The following is a 17,588-nucleotide window of genomic DNA, read 5'->3' as shown; positions in this document are numbered from 1 at the left end:
TCAGGAAAGCAGAATCTGAGACCTCTTAAACCAAAATCTGTATTTTAAGAAATCCCTAGATGATTTGTGAGATGCCTACAAGACATCTTTGTACCCATGGGCCACACTTTGAAAGGAAAGCTCTAGATCAGTAGCTCTCAAACTTCCTGGGAAATATGTAAAAATGCAGATTCCCGGGTGCCACTCCCTTAGATCGGTATGGTTCTAGAAATACGATTTTTACAAGCATTCCTTCCTCTCTTGCCTCATGCAATTCTGACAGAGGTGGTGCAGAATGTCTAACAGGCCATTACTTTTCACCACCTAGAGGAGTGTATTACTTCTGTTGTGTGACCCCAGGCAAAAACCTCCCAGTTCCCCGGAAGCTGAGGTACCCATTGAGTTTTCAATAAGTTATCACCTGCATTCATTCAGCAAAAGCTATGACCGCTTCCTGTGTCTTAAGTACCAGGGAGGCAAAATTCAAATGGGGAACACATATAAGTATGAAAATGACAGTCGTGCAAAAATAAATCCTCACCTGAGCATTCAGTATGGTCAATTAGACTTTTTCCCCCAAGAAAAAGACAGCGGAGCTGGGACGTGTAACGAGCAGGTGTTACTGGAGACAACCGAGGGAAGGGAAGGGCAGCCTCATCTGTACCTTCTGCGTCATACTTACTGAAGAAAGGTGCAGAGGACAGTATTCCACTGTTCGCTCACCTAACCAGTCAAGGCAGGACAAAACCTCCACTTCTCGCGCTTTCCAACCAATTCTGCTATATATGATACTAGTGACTTGGAGGCACTGTCTCAAGTTCCTTCCCTAATTCAGCAAATACTGAGATTTAGAGATGTTCTAAACAGAAGCAGTTAGAGAAAGACCATAAAGCTTAGAATGCAAGAGATGCGGAAGGATGCTCCTGAGAGCCACACCTGCGGGATACACCCTAGGTCACACGTTGTATGTGTAGATGCCGCCCCACTCGCTACGTTATTGGTCAAACTGAGATGAATAACAGAACCAGCGAAGGGAAAGGGGTGGGCCTTCTTGCCTAGCTCCGCCCCCTCGGGCTGTCAGCCGTTTTGATTGGCAGATGAGTTTGGTTCGGCACCAGCTAGGAAGACACCTGTCTCGGATTAGGTACGCGGCTTTTAACGCCCACTCTCCATGCCTTCCTCCACTTTCCCCACCCACTTCCAGGTACAACCAATAGCTTCAAGGCAGAATGTACCCCGCAACCAATTAAGAATGGCTCCGAACTTGACGGACGACTTCCCGCCCCTGATCAGCTTGGCTCCTCCTCCCGACCAATTGGTTAAGGAGAGGGGGGCGGGTACATCCAATCAGCACGACACAGGCCTCCTGATGGACGCACAGGCCCTCGCGCTGGCGTGTTGTGCCCTGAGGCGGGAGGAGGAGGAGGAGCGAGGAAGAAAATCTGAGCCAATCCTAGCAGGCTGCGCGGGAGGCCAATCGAACGCCGCGCCTTGCAGCGATAGCCCAATCCGCAGGAGGGGGCCGGCCGCATCTCTACCAAGAACCAATAGAGTGCGTCCGACGGCCAAGAGCGGCGTGCGGCAGGAGCAATGACAGGCCTATATTCGGGGCTCGGGGGCGGGTCGGCGCCAGAGACGAGAAGAGAGGAGGGGAGGCCTCCTCCGCCGCCGCCATCTTGGACCGGGCCCGGTCAGCTTCCGCGGAGCCATCGGCAGACGCCGCGGCCTCCCTTGAGCCCCGACCCCCATCGTCAGAACAACCCCGGGCCCACTCCCCCCACCCCACTTCCGCTTCGCGCCGCTATCGCGATAGCGCCCGGGCCCGGGGCGCGAGAAAAAGGCGGCGGGCGCTCGCCTCCCCCGCCTGTCGCGATACGCTCCTCAGCGGCGGCGCCAGCTCCTGCGGTGAGAGCGTCGGGCTCGACTGGGCCGGACCCCTTCCCCTCCCCCGGTGCCGCCGGCCGCCTTCCGTGCCGCCTGCCCCGGCGGTCCGCCGCCTGTCGCGACACGGCGCCCTGCCCTGCCTTGCCCTGCCTTGCCCTCGCCGCGCGCCCGCCGGGCCCCGCCGCCGCTCCGCGCCCGCCGCTCGGCCCTTCCGGCCTCGGCCTCCGCCTCCCGCGTGGCGCCGCGCCGGCCCGGGTGCGAGGTGCCGCCCCCTCGCCGCGCTCGAGTCCGCCCCCGCCGCGGCGCCCGCGCACCCTCCCGCCGCCAGCCCCCGGAGCGTGGCCGCCCCGCCCCGGGCCCTGCCGCCGGCGGGCGATCGGTGGCGGACTGAGTCCCCGGCCCGCAGCGGCCGCGCTCGGAGTTAGAGCCTCCGCCAAAGTTTCCGCCTCGCAGCGTGTGGCTGTTGCCCCAGTGTAGAGTCCCGGCGGCCCGCCCCGTGCCTGAGCCTGAGCCTGAGCCTGAGCGTGGCGACCCCCGACCCAGGCTGTCCCTGGCGTGCCCGCCCTGTTATCTGGGGCTGGGCGCCTCCTCTGCTTCGGGGGTGCCGGGTCCCCTGGATGCACACTGCCTGCCTCTCCGGGTGTCAAGTCCACCGCGGTGCGGGTGTCGGGGCCGGTTAGCTCCCGGGTCTGGGCGAAGCCTCCCGAGCCCACTCTCCGTGCTGTTGGTGAGCTCCCGGCGTGGGCAGGGCACGCGCCTGTTTTTCTGAGTGGTAGCTGCTTTTGGATGCCGGGGCTGTAACCTCCCCCAGGATTAGCCTCCTGCCCTTTTGGTGAAGGTTCTCCACGCCAGGGGTTGTGCCTTCCCGGAGTCTGAGACATCTGTTTTTGGGTGTTGTCACCCCAGGAGCCAAGAGCCCCTTCCCCTTTGGTATTCTGGAGAGAACTCTTCCTAGGAGGGTGAAGTTGTAGAATATGGGCTTGCAGGCCACTCACCTGTCACCCCACAGGGATGGAAAACCTCTCAGACCTAAGGCTTCTGATGGGAGAGGTGGCTTTTCTCTCTAGGGTTGTGCTTTCTTTCCAGGGTAAGGAGTTTGTCTTTGGTGTTGCCACTCCCAGGAATAAGGTCCCTGCTTTCTTTGGTGTTGACATTGTCCCCTCTCCTGGTTTTGAGGTGTCCATGCCCCCATGTGTCTTCACTAGTGAGACTAAGGACCCCCTTGGGTTGGGGTGCTCTTGGCCAGTGCTTCTCATCTCTGACCTTGTAATCACAAAGACCTGGCTGTGGGTCCCACTCTATTGTGGGAGTATGAGGTGCCTGAGACTGGAGGAATAGAGTGCTCTGCTATAATTCCACGGTGGGAATTCCCATACCCACCCTTGGTGTTGGGCTCTCCCAGGGAATATAACTACCTCCACCTATGACCTGCTACCCTGGTGCCTGCATCTTCCCCAAGTTGAGACTTGCCTTGTGACACTGCTCACCAGAGTTCCTTGTCTAGAGTGTAAGCTCTCCTAGATCAAAGGCACTTTGCACCGAGATCTCTATATGAGCATGTGATGGCCCCAGGATTAGGGACTAAGCTTTGTGCCCCTCATGGGGCCTGAGGTGAAGTTCTGGGGCCTCTTTGTTATTGGCTTCCCTGCTCTGGTGTGTGGCTCATCCCTCCTGCCCCCTCAGCGTGAGCTCCTAACATGAGATCCTTGTGGTTGGGCCAGTTCTGGACCAAGAGTCCCAGATTCTTCAGTTCTGTCTCAGACCCCACTGTCTGAGCACATGTTTGGTGTGAAGGCACCCCTTCTTCACAGGCCCTGATACTTCTGGGCCTGTGAAGAAGTTAACTCCTGGGGGGGTCTCGGGGAAGCCTTGGATGAGGATCCTCCGTGCTGCAGCACCAGCCTCGTTTCTCTTTGTACCTTTGCTGGGGATGGGGCATCTGGTGTGCAGGCATCCTCTTGGGGGCGGGGGTTCTTCGTGGGGAGAGAGTGTTTCCTCCACTGAGCTGAGACTCCAGCATCCCAGGGAGGAGTACCCTGGGCCTGTGGCACTTGCCCCTTCTCTTGTGGAGATGCTTTTCCCCAACCAGGTATTGTCCACACCAGTAGCAGCTGTGCCCACCTTGATGTCAGAAGCACTGCCCCAGCACCATCCCGCTCCTCTGGCCCCTTGCTTCTGACTCCTTCAGGACTTGCGCCTCCTTGGTGCCACAGCATGATCCCTCCTGGGGGGTATCAGCTCCTCCCCTGACTAAGGTCCCAACCCCTTTGGTATGGGATTTGGGGAGGGCGTCACTTCCTTAAGGTGTAGAGTGCCTTATTTAGGAATGTGAACCATGAGATGACTTCTCCCTCCAGCCTCTGACCCTCTGTTGCACACTTGGGGTGTAAGGGGGGCGTGTAAAGTCTTGTAAAGTTCCTGTCCCTGATGAAGTAGGGGCTTTTCTGTGCTGGCGTGTTGGAGCCAGTACTCACTCTTGGTCATCATCCCTGCATGCTGCATTTTGGTGTCTGGGCCCTGGTAGAAGGACGCTGGATCAAAGGTACTTGCCCCAACCCAGTTTGAGTTCTCTCACTGGGACTGTCCTCTGTGTCCTGTTGCTTCACTTTCCTGGAGGTTCCCCGCATTTGTGTCCGTTGACCCTGAGGTACTGCTTTTCTTCAAATGACCCTGTACTGAGTCCCCTGAGTCTCAGGTGCCACCTCCACCTATCTCCATCCGTAGGAATAGGTTCCTATGGGATCAGTAAAAACAAAAATAGTAAACCCTGTGGTGAAGGTATGGCTCTGTTCTTTCTTTCTATGCCTCATGTCTTAAAGCCTGCTGTCTTTATAGTGCCCCATTCATTAGGTGCTAGCCCTTGTGGCAATTAGTAACAACTTTAAAATAAAATAAGTTGTTGGATATGATGGTTCTTGCCAGTAGACCCAGCTGCTTGGAGACTGAGGCAGGAGGACTGCTTGAGCCTGGAACTAGAAAACCTGAGCAACATACTGTGAATTATTTTTTTTTTTTTAAAGTAAGTTCCTTAGTTGCACTGGCCACCCTTCAAGAATTCAGAGGCCAGCCAATTCAGAGGCTGTGGAACATTTCCCACATTGTACGTGCTGTTGGACAGGACTGTCCCCTGGGTGTTTCCTACCTGTTGGTGAGGATTCCTGGTGTGGTCCCACCAGGTTGAGACTCTTAGTCCTCCATGTGAAGCAGTTGCTGCCTTCACAGTAGTAACTGTGGGTACCCCTGCCCTTTGCCAGTGGAGTAGGAATGTCCTTGGATCCTTGCTTTTCAGTGTAGGCCCCTGGGGAAGGCAACCTATGCTTGCAACTCAAAAGTCCTCTTAGCATGGTCCTTCCTCCCAAGGGTCCCTTGGTCTCCGTGTTGAGCCCTGTGGTGTGGCTTCAGCGTGACTAAAAAGACTCTGGTCTCCCCTGGATTGCATGTAACTTTCCTTAGGGCAAAGATGCCTGTCTTTAAGTTCTGGGTGCCTGCCCTGGTGGTATAGGTTCCTCTGAATCTAAATTACCAGTCTGTTTGATATGGAATTTCTTTGCGTGTGCAGATCAACTCCCTTGTGGCTAAGGTACCTTTACATCCTCTTATCTTTGTAAGATTTCTATCTTTTCCCAACTCTCTCTTGGGTACTGCTTTCTGCCCCCAAATCACCTGCCCTTCTTGGTATCACACTCTTTGGGTTAGTATTGTTCCCTTTTGGCTCAAGGATTCTGCCCTGGGGTAAATTTCTTGGAGATCTACGCCCTCTCTGGTAGGATTGGGTTTAACTCTTCTTAGTTTTAGGTATCTCCTGTCACTCTTCCACCTTGCCCCAGCGTCCCCTCCCTCTTGCACACTTCATAGGTGCATACATAATATCAGGCCTTCATGCCGCTTGTCTCTTGGCTTGCCTGAGGAATGACTTCTAGTCACCCCTGTTCCCAGTCCCTTTTTGTAGGAAGTGTGATTTCTAGGGCCAGTGCCTTTGTCTTGTAGTCAGCCTTATGCAGTATGACTGTCCTGCTCTACAAAATCCTTGGATGGTTATCTGGGGAAAGGATGCTCTGTACTCTAGGAACCTTCCAGTTCCTGGGTCAGAGGACCACAAAAAGTATCTTTCCTCATTTTAACAAAACTCCCAGAGTATCGCAGCTGGGCAATTGAGGGAGCATAAGGAGAATTGGACCCGGCCTCTCATTAGATAGTACACATTTTTTCCCTTTACCCTGCCTCTTACCCCACATTTCCCACCCGTGTTCATGTCTGTGGTCCAGCAGAGGAATAGGTGTTAATTCCTTCCCAATCTTTGCCAGCAGCGTCTGTCTCCAAGGGAGTATGAAGAGAGTGCGTCTGTAGGGCAGGGAAGATGGCGGACAAGCGCAAACTCCAAGGTACTGGACTGACTACCCACTGCACGTGTAGCTGAATGCTCTCTTTGGGGGGTTCCTCTTTGGCTGCTCAATGGGCAGGATTCTAACAGCCTGCCGTCCTCCCTCACAGGTGAGATTGATCGCTGCCTCAAGAAGGTGTCCGAGGGTGTGGAGCAGTTTGAAGATATTTGGCAGAAGGTACAAGGGCCCTAAAAATCTGGGTTTCCAGGGAGAACACAGGAAGTGCTTTGGGGGTCTCTGGGTGTTGGCAAGGGAGGGGGCTGTATATCCTGGTGCTGAGGACCTATGAGAACCAGCTTAAAAATGGATGGCGGGGGCTGGGGTGGGTGTCAGAGTCCCCCGCCTGAGGAAGAGAGACTGGACCTTCCATGGAGCAGGTTTCGGGACTGCCACTCCCACACTGACTGCTGGATTCTCCATCCCTCAGCTCCACAACGCAGCCAACGCGAACCAGAAAGAAAAGTATGAGGCTGACCTAAAGAAGGAGATTAAGAAGCTACAAGTGAGGGGGCTGGGGCTGGACTCCTGTGTCCTGTGGGAGGAGGGCCTGGGAGAGTGGACTACTGGGTCCTAGGAAAAGAGGGAGCTGAGGGTCCTGGTTCCCAGATCCAAGATCTGACTTTCTTGCTTCTCTTCTCTGCAGCGGCTGAGGGACCAGATCAAGACATGGGTAGCATCCAATGAGATCAAGGACAAAAGGCAGCTTATTGACAACCGCAAGCTTATCGAGACGGTAGGAACCCAGAGCCTAGGTCCCTAACCAGGGTGGTAGCCAGATTCCTGGGACCCCAGGGGGGCAGAGATGGAGCAGTCACTCCAGAGATCCCAGGAGGAAGGGAAGAGGCAGTGGGCCTAGAGTCTGAGGGATGGGTCCTGAGGCTCAGATTCAGATGTTGCTGGCCCTTAGTTCCATTCCCACCTTCAAGCCCCCCCCCTGCTGCTTTCTCTGCAGCAAATGGAACGGTTCAAAGTTGTGGAAAGAGAGACCAAAACCAAAGCCTATAGCAAGGAGGGCCTGGGCCTGGCACAGAAGGTGGATCCCGCCCAGAAGGAAAAGGAAGAGGTTGGCCAGTGGCTCACGGTGAGTTGGGGCAGAGAAGAAGAGGTGAGCTTGGGGTCCTGGCCCCAGCACACCCAGGACCCCTGGCTAATAGCCTTCTCCCCCTGTAGAATACCATCGACACCCTAAACATGCAGGTGGACCAGTTTGAGAGTGAAGTGGAATCGCTGTCAGTGCAAACGCGCAAGAAGAAGGGCGACAAGGATGTGAGTGGGGGGAGCCCCGAGACCCATGGGGTGGAAGATGGAGGTGGGCTAGCAAGTGGGAGCCCATGGGTACTGGGTCTGGATGCCTGAGCAAACCTGGGGTGAGGGCTTGGAGAGGTAGTACAGGAAGGAGGTAGACAGAATCAGGCCCTAGGTGTCTGGGTAGACGGTAGATAGCGAGGCCATCACAAAGAGGAGCAGTTTGGAGGAAAATGAACTCGGGTTCAGCTGGGACCACAAAGTAAGTGTGAGACCTGAAGGGTGACATAGGTGGGAGGCCACATAGCACCTAGAGCCCAGATTCTCAGGAGAGGGTGGCAGGACAAGACAGAGCTCTGAGAGCAATGGGTATGGCCTGAAGGAGAAGAGTGGTCTGGGATGAAGTCAGATGTTGGAGTCCTGGATTCTACTCTAGGATTGTAGGGTGTGGATTCAGAGGAATACAAATAATGATCGATGGGGTTCACTAGGAAAGTTGGTGGGAGCTATGACAGTGTTGGATGTGAGACCCTGAGAAGTTTGGGAAGTAGGAACTCAGAGAGAGAGAGTGGTTCCTTGAAGAAAGGAGAAATTTGAAACTGATCTAAGATGTCAAATCCAAAAAGGAACTGGGGCCTTGGGAGCAGGCAAGAGCTGGGCTTCTGGATCTGGGTCTCTAGGGGTATACAGATAGGTGTGTGGGCTGGTGATGGATGTGCCATGATTACAACAAGCAGATCCTCAGACAGGAACTGTCATTGTTACTGTTAGGGCGAGACAGGAGAACGGGTGTTTATCCCAGGAGGTCAGAGCAGGTGGGGGCTCAGTTGAGAGGCTGCAGGTGGCATAGGAGCATCTTGGTCTTCACCAGTTTCCAGGGATCGCCGGAGACAAAAAGGGTCTAGGGAGGGTGTGGTAGGGATCCCTGAGATGTCAGAAACCTTGAGCTTGGTTCCTGTGGGGTAGAGGGTGGGCAGACTCCACACTGCCCCATGCTGGGAGGGGCCAGAGTGGAGCCTCCGGGTCACCATGGGGATTGGGGACTGAGGACAGGTTCTGTGGGGGCAGGAGGGGCCGGGCAGGCTCTCTGCAGCCCCTGAGCCTGGCCCTGGGCTCGCCAGCAGAAGCAGGACCGGATTGAGGGCTTGAAGCGGCACATCGAGAAGCACCGCTACCACGTGCGCATGCTGGAGACCATCCTGCGCATGCTGGACAATGACTCCATCCTCGTGGATGCCATTCGCAAGATCAAGGATGATGTTGAGTACTACGTTGACTCCTCTCAGGACCCTGACTTTGAGGAGAATGAGTTCCTCTATGATGACCTGGATCTCGAGGACATTCGTAAGGCCCTAGACTGACCTTCATGGTGCAGAGGGTGAAGGCCCCGAAGGGTCAGCTGCACCAGCTAACCGTGCCCCTCTCCTGCCTCCACAGCACAGGCGCTGGTCGCCACCTCCCCCCCCAGCCACAGCCACATGGAGGACGAGATCTTCAACCAGTCCAGCAGCACGCCCACCTCGACCACCTCCAGCTCTCCTATCCCCCCCAGTCCAGCCAACTGCACCACGGTGAGGACCCAGAGTAGCAAGATGCTATAACCAGGAGGATGGGAGTTAAGAGGAGCCTGTTTTCTCCAAAGTGGCCTGCAGGGAGGGCAGCTGAGGCCCTTCTGGATGTAAAGAGCTGATAGGTGGACCCTGGTGTCCCACACAGTCTTAAGCCATGGGTGGGTCTTGGGTGTGTGGGGCCAGTGCAGGGGGCACCTGAGGCCCTGGGCAGCAAGCTCAGGCAGGGATCCAAGGACTGAAATTCCCTAAGGAGAGAAGCTTCCTAGGTTGTGAGGAAGATGGGGGCATTAATGCCAGCTCCCAAAAGACAAGGACATTGGGGAACCTGAATTTAGGTGGTTTCTCCAGAAAAATTAAGGTTAGGTGTTTAGACAACTCTGGGGTACAAAGTCATTCAGCTGGGTCCAGGTCCCCAGGAGGTTCAGAGATTATGGTGTCTCTGTGTTGGGACCTAAGAGCCACACAGGTGTCTGACTCCACCTCCCCCAACCAGGAGAACTCTGAAGATGATAAGAAGAGAGGACGCTCGACAGATAGTGAAGTCAGCCAGGTGGGTTCAAGCCAGTAATGGATGGGCATGTCCCCTGTTTATCCAGTGGTTCCCAAAGGCTTATTCAGGTCTGAGTGCTAGCCACTGTGCTAGGCTTAGGCGAGTGGAGGCTCAGAAATTGTTGCACCTTGAGGGGAGATAGGCAGGTGACTGACCGCTGTGGTTCAGGTGGCCGTGCCCTGGGCGCCAGAAGAAGACGAGGCAGCCGCAGTTCACAAGGGCAAGCTCCGACTGGAAGCTTGGAAGTGGGATGAGTCTGGCCTGGGATTTTTGGGCTACAGGGCTAGGGCTTTGTGGACCGGCCCTGAAGGGGCCAAGCAGAACTGAGAAGCGTTAAGTTGAAAGCAGACACCTGCTGTGGAACTACCTGGGTGGGAACACGCAAGGATGACGTTAGGAAGGGCAGAATGGGCCTAAGGCCCGCTGTGGGCCAATGAGAGGGGTGGTCCAAGGGAGAGGCCCTTGGTGGACATCAGTGAGACTGGTGTGGGGACCAGGATTAGGAGCAGTGAGAGAGAGGCTGGGGCAGGGACTCCCAGGTGGGCTCTGCTACCTTCCTGGGCCCCCACAGCCAAACAGCAGTCCCAGGAGGGAAGTGGGTAGCCAGTCCCATTTGGTGCCTGGTGAGCCTGAGTTTCCCATGCGGTGGTGAAAAAATGTCCACAAGTTGGTTGGTATGGCAGCCCACGTTGTCTGTCAGAACTTGGCTGCAGCAGGGATGCTCTGCTACTGCTTTCTGCAGTGCTGGAATGTATGACCCCATGAGTGGCTGTAGTGGTCCTTTCAGTGACATTCAGAAGCAGTGCTTGACTGTCAGCTGGTTTTCTTCTACTCTTGAACATGAGGCTGCTCCGGCTCCTCTCATGTTGAGGGCATTTAGGAGTCTCCCACTAGTCCCTTTTGACCAACAACAGATGGGTCTTCGCTGACTGACAGCAAGAGTTGTGCCAGATCACCATAGGGTACATGGGGAGGTGTCCTGGCAGAATTTAGGGAGCTGGGCAGACTGGAAATAAATGTGTTTTGAGCACGAAGATGACTGAAGCAGTTAGGATGAGGTCCCCCGGTTCCCTGGAGTTTGGGAGCAGTCAAGGGCAGCAAGTTCAGAGAAGAGGTTGGTAGGACCATGATGGAGCCTGAGCCTGAGGTGGGTGGGAACCTGCTGATCCACTGGGTCCTGACACTGTTCTCTCTTCCCTGCAGTCTCCAGCCAAAAATGGTTCCAAGCCTGTCCACAGCAACCAGCATCCCCAGTCCCCAGCTGTGCCACCCACCTACCCCTCTGGTCCCCCGCCTGCCGCCTCTGCCTTGAGCACCACCCCTGGCAACAATGGGGCACCTGCCCCAGCAGCACCCCCAAGTGCCCTGGGCCCTAAGGCCAGTCCAGCTCCCAGCCACAACTCGGGCACCCCTGCCCCCTATGCTCAGGCTGTGGCCCCACCAGCCCCCAGTGGGCCCAGTGCTGCCCAGCCCCGACCCCCCAGTGCCCAGCCTGGCGGGGGTGGTGGTGGCGGTGGTGGAGGGAGCGGCGGTAATAGTAACAGCAGCACAGGTGGAGGGGCTGGCAAGCAGAACGGTGCCACCAGTAAGTGAGGCCGGCAGGGTGGGAGGAGGGGCCTGGAGCAGGATAGGGAGCAGCCAACAGCCCCTTTCTCTTTGCCTTTTGCTCCCCCCAGGCTACAGCTCAGTCGTGGCAGACAGCCCTGCAGAGGTGGCCCTGAGCAGCAGTGGGGGCAACAGTGCTAGCAGCCAGGCCCTGGGTCCGGCCTCGGGTCCCCACAATCCACCTCCCAGCACCTCGTGAGTGTCTTGGCAGCGGCAGTTGCAGCCTCTCATGGAACACATAGGCTCTGGTGGCTCCCTCATTGGGGGATTGCTAACCTGGCCTTGATGGGCAGGGCGTCCAGTGGGCTTTGACTTCCACCTTTGCTAGGTGTCCTGTCTCCACTTCTCTTCACCTGGGAGGTGTGCATTAGCCTCTAGCTTTATCCAGTAGCTTGTCCTAAATCTACCTTCCTTTCACTGGGACTTTTCTCCAGTGCCCCACCATATTCTCACCAATTCTGTTTCCTGCCCCAAGGCTGACTCCCACTGGATGGGACATTGTTCCACTTTTCCAAGTGAAATGTCCACAAATCCTGCTTTGTTTCCAGCCATTCCTCCAAAGTTTAAGTCAGAGCACTCCTCTGGGTCCACCTGTTTTTGAAAGAATGCTAAATGAAGGACCTGTCATCCTCCTCCTCCTCCACCCCAGCTCTAGCTGGGTTGCCCCAGGGGCACCTGCCCTGTGTCCATCTACCTGAGGACATTACCCCCCCCCCCCATTCTCTTTTTAACCTCATGGCCTATTTGAGCACCTTCAGAATCTGTATTCCCACTCCGGCAGCTCTGCTTTACTGAGGAAAAAATCCCATAAATTAATTCTACCTTGGTCCCAAAAAACTGCTTCTGTCCTAAGTAGCCCCTCTCAGAGCCCATCTGGCTTCTCTGTGCTCATCACTCCCACGACTTTCCTCTGAGCCACTTCCCCTTCTCATCTTCCCAGGAAAGAATCCAGTGCGGCAGCCCCAACAGGGGCTGGCGGTGTGGCCCCAGGCTCAGGGAACAACTCAGGAGGACCCAGCCTTCTAGTGCCACTGCCTGTGAACCCCCCCAGCTCCCCAACGCCCAGCTTCAGTGAGGCCAAGGCAGCTGGTGCTCTGCTTAATGGACCTCCGCAGTTCAGCACCACCCCAGAAGTCAAGGTGAGCTCTGAGTGTCCCTGATGACTGTGGCCTCTGGGTGTTTCCTGCACCCTGCTCCAGGTCTCCAGCAACACCTCTACCTCCCTTTACTTTCTGAATGTTTATCTGTTTTTTTCTTCCCTTTTCTCACTTGTTCTTTTATCTGGACCTTTTCCACCCCACATCCTCACCTCCATCTCTGGTGCTCTCAACCCCCTTGGCTCTTTCTGGGACTGTGTTTCTCTGGTCTTCTTTCCCTCTCTGTTGGTTGTATTTGCTCGCTTGCTTTCCATGGGTTTGTTTTTTATCTCCCCAGATCCTCAGTCTCTGTCCTGTCCTGAGATGCATGGTACTTTCTACTTCACATGCCCATTCCCTAAGTCACCATGCCCTTGGGCCTTCTAAAAGACCATTTCAATCAAGAAAACACTTGAGTGGGGTGTGGTGTCACACCTATAGTCCCAGCAACTAAGGAGGCTGAGGCAGAAGGATTACAAGTTTGAGGCCAATCTAGGCAACTTGCTGACCCTGTCTCAAAAAAAAAAAAAAAAAAAAAAAATACTGGGGATGTAGCAGAGTGGTAGAACACAACTGGGTTCAATCACCAGTACCAAAAGCAAAAAAAATATTTGTTCAGGTCATTTCTCTGAGCCAGGTTTTGTGCTGGTTCCTGCCCTCAGGAATTGTTCCAGTGCTAGAGGGAGCTGTGTGTGATCAGGTGGCCACAGAGGAGGCTCTTGTGGGCTGCAGAGGGGTACCTGACCTGTTCTGGGGGGCAGGTCCAGGAAGGCTATGAGGGGCCTGATGCATAAGCTGTGTGCATAGGATAGGTGAGAACTGACAGCCAGAGGAATTCTGGGAAAGGCACTGATCAGCCCAGGCAGTCTGGGTGGATTCAGCAGAGGAAGAGCCTGCACACATAGCAGGGGGGTGTCCTATGAACCCGACCAGGCTGTCCAGCTCCAGGTCCTGGCTGTCCTGTCTGTGCCTCTTTCTCTTCATTGAAAAGTAGAAATCCTCACTGTTAACACCTGCCACATAGGAATTTTTGCCAGACCTTTCTTTATAAGGCCCTTGGAATAGTTTCTGACCTAGAAGAAGCTTTCAAACTGCATAGGTATCAGAAAATTCATGGTGTGTGCTTTTCTGGAAAACGGAATAAGCAACTTTTAGAAGGAGTCCATGGTTTTTAAAAGGAAAAAAAATCACTGGGGTGGAACATGGGAGCTTTGGCAAGGTTTTGGGTAGAGAAGGGACAAAGACAGCTTGCTGGAGAGGTCCCTGTGGACTGCTGTGGGTGAAACAAAAGGTGGTATGAAGGCCTGGGCAGCTGCGGGCATGGCCAGGGGATGGAATGGGTCTATCCAGGATATTTGGATGCAGGGTGGATGGGCCTTGGTGACCGAAGTATGGTACAGAATGGGTGGAGGAGCAGTCCTGACTGCAGGGAGCAGAAGTCAGTTCCAACCCAGTTAATACCAGTCCAACTTGCCGGTATTCCCAAAGGGCACCAAGTCCCAGAGGGATAACCTTTCACTCTCAAGGGAATGAGACCTCCCACCTCCCTAAGATGCCCCTCAATACCAGGTAGTCAAGTGGCTTTTTTTCCCCAGAGTTTGGGGTCCTTTTAGGAATGTCTTAAGACAAATGGTGGCACAATCGGTATTCTGTAGGTCGTATTCTACAATGGAGAGTCCACACAGTTTCCAGTTTTCCCCACAGCAGTTCTTTTACATGTTAGGTACATTTTTTTTTTTAATATGACAGCGGAATGCACTACAATTCTTATTACACATATAGAGCACAAGTTTTCATCTCTCTGGTTGTATACACAGTATATTCACACCAATTCGTGTCTTCATGCCTGTACTTTGGATAATAATGATCATCACATTCCACCATCATTCGTAACCCCATGCCTTAGGTACTTCTTAAGGCATGAGTAATTGCCGTTGATGGCTCTCAGCAGAACAGGCAAGAGTTCTTAGCAATCTCTGGCCTGTGCCCTTAGTACAGACCCTTTCTTTTCTTCCTAGGCTCCTGAGCCTCTGAGCTCCCTGAAGTCCATGGCAGAGCGGGCAGCCATCAGCTCTGGTATTGAGGACCCTGTGCCAACGTTACACCTAACGGAGCGAGGTAAGAGTCCAGGGATGGTGGTGAAGGGGGCAGGTCAAAGAGAAGGGGTTGGCCCCATCCATCCTCCTGATCCGAGGGCTTGACCCTCCCCTCCCCACAGACATCATCCTGAGCAGCACATCAGCACCTCCGGCCTCAGCCCAGCCACCCCTACAACTGTCAGAGGTGAACATACCACTGTCGCTGGGCGTGTGTCCACTGGGGCCAGTGCCCCTCACCAAGGAGCAGCTCTACCAGCAGGCCATGGAGGAGGCTGCCTGGCACCATATGCCCCACCCCTCTGACTCCGAGCGCATCCGGTGAGGGGCCACAGAACGGGCTGGGGGCCGGGTCTCCAGAGTCTGAGGGAGGAGGCAGCAGCTGGGGAGCTGGCTCCCTCCCAGTCCTGAGAGGCTGTAGGTAAAAGTGAGCTGGCCCCAGGAAGTGATGAAGGCCTGGCTCAGGTTCCCTCCAGATGGCCTGAGATCGGGGCAGGAGCCAGAAAGCAGCTGGCACTAACCCCCTGCTGCTCCACAGGCAGTACCTACCCCGGAACCCTTGCCCGACGCCCCCCTACCACCACCAGATGCCGCCCCCACACTCGGACACCGTGGAGTTCTATCAGCGCCTGTCGACTGAGACGCTCTTCTTCATCTTCTACTATCTGGAGGTACAGCAGGGCCCCCGGGGCAGCCTCGGGCCCCCCGGCTCCGCCGCCACCGCCGCCGTCCCCCCTCGGGCTGGAGGGGCGAGGTGGGTGCCCCAATGCGGCCACCGGGACCGCACCCCCCTCCCTATCCCAGTCCTGGGCCCTGCTCCCCCAAACCAAGACTGTCCCAGTCTCCATCCAGCCCAGTGGTGTCAAGAGCTACTCAGACTGAGGGAGAGGCAGGCCTCAGTGGCAGCCCCAGACCACTTGGTTTCTCCCTGGCATGACCCAAAGCCCCTTCCCAGCTCTCCTCAGCCAGGCCCTTTAGTCTTGGACCTCCCGTTTTCAGGCATCCCTGCAGACTTCTTGGAACCCATGCATCCTCCTGACCCCAGCCCATCATGAGTACCCTCCCGTCATCCCCACCGAGTAGTACTCTAAACTTTCTCTTTTGAGCTCTCGTCATATATTAGTTTCTCTTCCTTCTCAAAGCTTCTCTGAAAGCAATTTCCACCTCCTGTCTCATTTTTCTTCTCCTGACCAACATTGGTATGTTCCATGCCCCCAGCGCTGTCTCCAAACGGATTGTCCAGCCCAACTGTGGTCTGTAGTGGGGGCCCGGGTCCAGCCCTGATGCCCCACCCCATTCCCCTGGTCCCTACCCAGCTTGGGGGCCCCCTGATCCCCCTCTTCCTGCCTTCTTCCCCTAGGGCACTAAAGCACAGTACCTGGCAGCCAAGGCCCTAAAGAAGCAATCATGGCGATTCCACACCAAGTACATGATGTGGTTCCAGAGGCACGAGGAGCCCAAGACCATCACCGATGAGTTTGAGCAGGTGAGGGCCCCACCCACCCTGGTCCCACTGAGAGATGGCTAGCATTCCCAAGCCCAGGCAGCCCCTGCTGGCCTTTCTCCTTTACTCCCACTCTTCAGCCAGCTGAGACCTGCAGACTAACCAGGATTGCTCTGCCTGGGATGCAGTTCTCATCCTTCACTTGTTGAGCTCTAGGTCTGAACCCAAACACTGGGCCCAAAATAGGCTCAAACTGAGCCCAAGTGTCCCTGCCCAAAGAAGGCTTCCTGGAGCCAGCAGCCTGTGTCTCTTCTGTGTGGCACTAGGCGCCTTGGTTGGGAATGTGAATGTCCTAGTTGACATGTCTCCCTGAAGCGGGCTGTGGGCTCCACTGTACCCAGCAGCAGGGGCTCAGCAGACACTAGGGAGGCTGTCAAGGTGGCCTTCTCACGTTCCAACAATTAGCCCCTAGGAAACATCTTGTAGTCAGCCTCCTGAGTTTGAGCCTAGCTCCAGCTGGCTGACCTTGGGCAGGCAAGTCCCTTATTCTATTCTGTCATCTTATTTGTAAAAATGGGGTAATAGGACCCACCCCTGCAGTTGTACAAGGATGAAATGAGCTAATAACATGTAAGTACTAATGGTGCCTGCTGCACAGTGAGTGTTGGGGGACATTTTTTTTTAAAGTTACTTTCATTTGGTGTGTTCCACAGTGGTTTTCCTCCACAAATGTCTCCCAGATGTCAAGCCCCTTCAGTGATCCTTGTCCTCACCAAATTCCATCCTGCTCCTCTGATCTCCAGGCTGCTTTCTTTGAAGCATTTCAGACCCTCACTCAGGACCTAGCTCTTCTCCAACCTTGATCGCTTGACTCCTGACTTTGTGTCCCATCTTAGTTTGGTCCTTTACATCAGTACGTTCTAGGGTATCCAGTCATTTAGAAATTCCCACACTATCACTGTCACAATAAAGTGTCCCTGCAGAGCACTTGGAATGTAGACTCTGAGCACGTTGGGAGCTCTAGGCAAGGGCGATGGTACCTGTGGCCTTAGGTTCTTTGTGGAGACTCCACACTAGGCGTTTACATCTGTACTGGGCACCTGGGAGATGCTCCACAGCTGCAGCCATCTGAAAGCAGGGGGAGCTTTGCAGACAGGCCTGGGTAGAGGCCTGACTGGGGTGCACACACCCCTGTACCATGGTGACATTTGCTATCTAGACCACTGAGGTGGAGTGGAATTGCGTGTGCATGTGGGGCAGCTGGTCTGACCCAGCTCCCAGTCCACCACCTCATCCACTCACTGACCACCTTCTCCCCTGGCCAGGGCACCTACATCTACTTTGACTACGAGAAGTGGGGCCAGCGGAAGAAGGAAGGCTTCACCTTTGAGTACCGCTACCTGGAGGACCGGGACCTCCAGTGACAACGGCCCCCTCTACCTGACCCTTCCCCCGCATGCTGATCCCCCTGCCCAGGAAGACTGGGGAGGCCCCAGGCCATGGGGCACCCCCTCCCCCAGGAAGCAGGGAGAGGGCCGGGAGGTTTTCTCTTCCTCTCAGCCCCACCCTGGGGGCCCCGGGGGCGAGGGCTGCCCCCTCCTCCCCTCCCCAGTGAGGGACATTTTTTGGTAAACCTATTTTCATTTTGGAAAATATTTATGAATAAATAGTTTTATATGACGGCTGGCAGCACAGC

General features: G+C 55.2%; 1 protein-coding gene across 2 annotated transcripts; it reads left to right on the top strand.

Annotated features, from left to right (window-relative positions):
* Window positions 1-1,742: 1,742 nt before the first annotated feature.
* On the top strand, window positions 1,743-17,572 carry CNOT3 (CCR4-NOT transcription complex subunit 3). 2 transcript variants are annotated; one of them, XM_081275128.1, is made up of 18 exons: window positions 1,743-1,884; window positions 6,171-6,245; window positions 6,355-6,422; window positions 6,673-6,747; window positions 6,889-6,978; window positions 7,198-7,326; window positions 7,416-7,511; window positions 8,615-8,834; window positions 8,928-9,061; window positions 9,555-9,611; window positions 10,815-11,196; window positions 11,288-11,411; window positions 12,157-12,355; window positions 14,371-14,470; window positions 14,571-14,769; window positions 14,987-15,119; window positions 15,809-15,934; window positions 17,218-17,572. In XM_081275128.1, exons 2-18 carry the CDS (start codon window positions 6,221-6,223, stop codon window positions 17,314-17,316), a joined length of 2,256 nt encoding a protein of 751 aa, XP_081131254.1. In that variant the 5' UTR covers window positions 1,743-1,884; window positions 6,171-6,220; the 3' UTR covers window positions 17,317-17,572. The 2 variants fall into 2 exon arrangements, with proteins under 2 accessions (XP_081131254.1, XP_081131253.1); XM_081275127.1 differs by having other exon boundaries at window positions 8,612-8,834.
* Window positions 17,573-17,588: the final 16 nt, after the last annotated feature.

Source organism: Spermophilus citellus, assembly GCF_964194105.1.
Source record: "Spermophilus citellus genome assembly, chromosome: 18".
Lineage (NCBI taxonomy): Eukaryota > Metazoa > Chordata > Mammalia > Rodentia > Sciuridae > Spermophilus > Spermophilus citellus.
This window is presented reverse-complemented; position numbering and strand designations above follow the sequence as displayed.